General features: G+C 39.9%; 1 protein-coding gene across 1 annotated transcript in view; it reads left to right on the top strand.

Moving 5' to 3' along the window:
• The first annotated feature begins 77 nt into the window (after positions 1-77).
• LOC105564798 overlaps positions 78-4,924 on the top strand; it is a 9,952-nt gene continuing 5,105 nt past the window's right edge. The window contains exons 1-3 of the mRNA XM_012017475.1: positions 78-3,017; positions 4,090-4,315; positions 4,754-4,898. Coding sequence (XP_011872865.1) covers positions 4,258-4,315; positions 4,754-4,898 — 203 coding nt within the window. The 5' untranslated portion in view covers positions 78-3,017; positions 4,090-4,257. The remainder of the gene's footprint in view (positions 3,018-4,089; positions 4,316-4,753; positions 4,899-4,924) is intronic.

Genomic DNA, 4,924 nt, shown 5'->3' with positions numbered 1-4,924 from the left:
TTGCAGTGGTATAAAGATACGTGATGCTGGTAATAAATCTGTTATTGTTTACGCCCCAATTTAGTAATTTTTCGTAGTATATTAAAAGTTGTGTTTTTTTTTTCTAAATAACTATACCTGAAAATAATACTGCAAACAAAACTTAAATTCCCGGTACTTTTGACGAAATGTACATGTATAATAATCCATGGATTACTCGTTGTTTACACGTTAAATAAAGCTCGCATTGTATTCATGTAAATATAGATTATTATTTATATTTTACCCGTAAATTCCAATCCTGACTCCGTAATGCTGTTTCTTTGAAAATGTTCGTCTCCTTATTGTAAGCTGCACAATTAATTATGTTACTGTTTTTTTGTAACTTTTTGTTGTACAGTTGAGAAGAGATTTTATGAGTGTACTTGGTGCATTCTTTTGTTGACGGTAAAATAAAGTCGCACCCATTCCATCAAAATACTTCAACGCTACAATATTACGCTAATTATTTTCTTAAGATTTCTGCTGTATGTAAATTAGCACAATGTCACACCTGCGCTTGACGATGCTGTTTTAATTAACAATGATGTTTGCTGAAGATATAATAAACAGCGAAATGAATATATAATTAAATGCATATAAATAAATGTGTAGAAATATTTTGAGCCAAACAACAGACATATGCATTTTCATTTAAATGCAATTTGCTGTCATTTACTTGTTTGAAATCCTATATGCCTTTTCATACATCCTATCCGTAATGAGGAAATGGCTTTCATCTATACGGGCCAACGACACTGTCGTTGCCCATCGGAAAACGATGAGATCGATTCACGTAAAATTGATCGGATCGATTGCGCTCATTGTTGTGCACGCCATTCGGAGTTCAAATCGTATTATATATAGATCCCGATACCGAATCAGCAATTGTATCACGTGCAATTTAAAATCACTAAGCTTAAAGGTTTTGCAATGACGTTAAAGCGGTGAAAACCGCAGCGAAAGTTAAACGAGATAGAACAATCGATTCGCAAAGTTAAAATTGAGAAAGTTGAATTAAAAAATCGATTGTTACAAAGTAATCTTCAGATAAGAAGTAGAAATTACTTTTGTTCTATGTAATATTGCAATTGTAATTTAGCTCGTACCTAGCAATTTAGACAAACTAATTTAGATAAAGGTGCGTAATGGGAAAAGTAAAGTCTCGTTCTTTACGTCATTTGGGCAATTTCCACGGGAGAATTTCGAATGTGTCTTTTTCCGTTTTTCCGGTTTTTCTGAATATATTTTTATTCCGAGTGTTCCCTCATAACGTCGGAGATACCGTAAGTGCATATAAAATGGAATATCGATTAATGTTTATTACACTACTTTCGCAAGTTATTGCGAGAAATGCGTTATTTACGCAAGACCGTCATACCCGCAGGTTGACGCATCTAAAAAAATGGACAAGTCGACAAGATTTCACTTATGTTTAGTAACAAGAGCGTTTACATAACGGGTGATAAGAACGAAAGAAGAGACAACCGTTTTCAGTTGAAAGTGAGAGCGGGAGAATCTCAATATACATTAAAAATGAGAACGTGAGATCATTCTCTAACCCCAACATACCTGAATAACATTTTGTTTGCGTTTTTATATAAAATTTCCTTGCTTGGAGGCAGTTTTTACAAAACCAAAAAATTCATCAAACTGAATTGTTAGCGATTTGTTTTGCAACATTAAATGTATCTTTTTGTGAAGTCAGATATTAGTTTAATGTTTGATATTTTTCTTTTTCTTGTGTAGTTTCTCTTGAATAATTTGTCAAAATTAAAACTCGTTGTTGCGACTCAGGATCTTGAGACATCCCGAAAGAGTTATTTTGCAACAGTCGTTAACCCATTTGTTTCAAAAAGAATATCGCCGTAACGCGCCATTATCGAATAACGAAATTCCGAGAAAGCAACGTGCAATTCCGTTATATCATTTTTGTTATTATATGTTCACGAAAGAGTCGCTCATTTCGCGAGGTGCGTTAGATATACCGTCTTGCTGTATCGATGTGTGTATGCCACTGGCTAACGAGCGTAAACGATGCCAGGTAGTTACGTAAAACGAAGGACACGGGTTTCGATGTTCGCCATCGATATAGGCTTCCGATGCTTGTTCAATTCTATTGGCTACATCGTGGGAAACTCTGTTAACGCTGCAACAGTTGGAACATTTCGCGGCCGCACGGCTTTGGATAGCCTGTTAAATAATATATTGGGGGGGGGGGGGCATGTGTCAAATCTTTTTCACATCTTAAAATAAGCCCTGTCCCTCCCGTAGACATTGTCCTTTATAAAAGTTGATCCTGGCGATATGTGCGCTTTCCTTGGGACTGTATAATCATGCGATCTCATTCAGACATTTAATATAATGTTTAACGTTACGCGCCAGCAACCAGCAGACGCGTCTTCGTTTCGCAGTAAGTGTCGAGTACTTTTGTATAGTGATAACGATGCGACGACAGCGAAGGCCGAATTTGTGTCAACGGCGAAGTGAGCGTCGCACACTTGGGTAGCGCGGAACATCCCAGATAATCGTTTGCCGACCTCGCCGTCGTTCTTTTTTTTTTCTTTTTTTTTCCCTCTTTTTAACGACAATGCCGGTGAATGGATGGTCGCGCGGTGCCGGTATTTACCCAGCCGCATCCGATCGTTCGATCACACAGGCAGGCGGATGGGATGCCCCTCTGCTCTTCCTCGTCGTGTCCGCCGTTGTGGCACGGTGCACGGTGATTGCTTTTCATTTCGTTACGTGTCCGCCTCGCAGTCGCACGGGTAAGCCGGCACACGTACCGGCGACGAGATCTCGCTTTCCGCGGGCAGAACGGGAGGGACGGATGTCCATCGAGAGCGAATCGCGAGCGCAGCTCGAGAAGCGCATCAAGCTGGAGCCGCGCAGGAGGCGCACCGATCTTTAACCCGGCCGGCGATGCACGGTGGTCCCCAGCTAAGTGTGACGATCGCTACCAGGAGAGTTCAATGACGGATCGGCGTTTGCACAAGAGCGTGAGTGTACGCTTTCAAAGTACAAAGTGCGAGAGATTCGAGCTCGCGTGAGTTTTTAAACGAGCCGCGAGATCTCGACGAGATCGCGAGTCCGGTTGGATTCTCCTCTTTCTTTGAAAAATATCAATCTCGGGATATACGAATCCGTTTATCGGTCCCAACGTTTTGCGCGTGGTTCGTTTAGTGAACAGCACTTTTAATTTAAATCTTTGTAATCATTTCTCTTCGGACTTCTGCAAAATATAAGAAAAATATCTTTACACAATTGACGCAAATTATGGTTTTATTTACATGAAATTCATGTCTTGCGATAAGGCTTTTTGTACTTTCAGTAAAACGTAAAATACGATAAAACTTTCTTAAAAAGAAAAAACTCTCTTCTACTTGTGCGCTCTTTATCAGTTAAATACGCGATTACGTGTCACTGCAAAAATAGCTTAACTATTATCTTCCGTTATTCTTCATCGCTGTTTTAAATACGAGTACGAGCCGTCATCGACGCAGCCGTCGTATTACACATTCGGATGCATCAATGACTCGTTCGCAAGAACACTCAATCGATTAACATTTAACACTTGGCAATTTTTTAAATCTTTACAAGCAAAAAGGAGCGTTCTCTTCTCACGAGAGCGTTAAATTGCATCTACACAAATTTTTTTACCGCGGAATGTAAATCAACACGCTATTCTGTTTGCGTTTGACGGAATAAAGCTTCACGGTTTATATAGCAATCGGCTTATAGAAGGATTTATTTTATTGGATACGAGTTTCAACGGAACCCGTGTTCAACAAAATAAATCCCGCTGTAAGCCGTTATCGCGCGATTATGTCGTGTGCTTACGTAGTATTAAGAGATAGCGAAGCCAAAAGCACGAGGTAAAAAAAAAAAAAAAACGGCGCGCATAACGTTAGGACCTCGATTATGAGAAACATTGCATTACTTTAAAACCTTGAAGTTAGAAAGGAGGGGTTCTCTGTTAAAGAGGAGCCGTTAACGCGGATGATCGCGTTTGGCCGTTTATCGACTCAACAACGAGTCTACGCGACCTGATGTCACGCGTGTCGATTTCAGCTTTTACACGTGATAGCGGCGTTACGTAACGACATTTGCACAGGTACATCAGCGACGCGACTAGAAGCAAGAGATGCCGTTCCGGAGGTAGAACGATCTGGGGGATTCCCGAGCCACCAGCCTCTCGCAATTTAGTCTTGTCCGTCGTTTGTAGTGCAAACATACAAGATGACGACATTGTGTTTCGCCGGCATGGTTTTCACCTGCTGCTTTGTTTTAAGCACAGGTGAGGCTCAACGTGCGAGTGACGCGCTGCGAAAAATATAGCTGAACGTTAGTGCGGCGCAAAGTCTGAGAAAAGGATTCCTTTTGAACGAAATAATGTATAAAATTTATTAAAATAAATATTACAAACAAATATTGTTTTAGTGAAGAAAATGTTTAACTGAGAAGTTTAAGAACAATTTAAAATTAAAAAAATACTTTTATTATTCTTCGAGAAAACGTACTTGTTTTAACAAGAGCACTTTTCAATTCGTCAGCTTCTATTTCATACGTTTTTAACTATAAGTTTGACTAATCGCAAAACGTATTTAAACAGTTGCCTGTCTACGTGTTGCACGTACAATCGCGTTCTTTATCTAACATCAGCATTGTGTAGGCACGACACAAGGCTGTTTAACTGTAGCTCACACTTTACAAAGCGCGCACCTATGCCCTTCAGGTTGGTCTCAGAGTTGTCAGGATCAGGATACGGGATGGGAAAAGATTGCCGGAGCCAGGCCAGCGAACGCTATAGAGACTGTATTTTACAAAAACGGTGTTTCGTCCATAGGTAACAACGGTATCATCGCGTCTTGCTTTAATAGGTGATTCATTCATTAATTATCTCCCA

Source organism: Vollenhovia emeryi, unplaced genomic scaffold (assembly GCF_000949405.1).
Source record: "Vollenhovia emeryi isolate VEMERY1.0 unplaced genomic scaffold, V.emery_V1.0 DF939159.1, whole genome shotgun sequence".
NCBI classification, from domain to species: domain Eukaryota; kingdom Metazoa; phylum Arthropoda; class Insecta; order Hymenoptera; family Formicidae; genus Vollenhovia; species Vollenhovia emeryi.
Note: the sequence above shows the minus strand (reverse complement) of the source record. Positions and strands in the feature narration are given on the sequence as shown.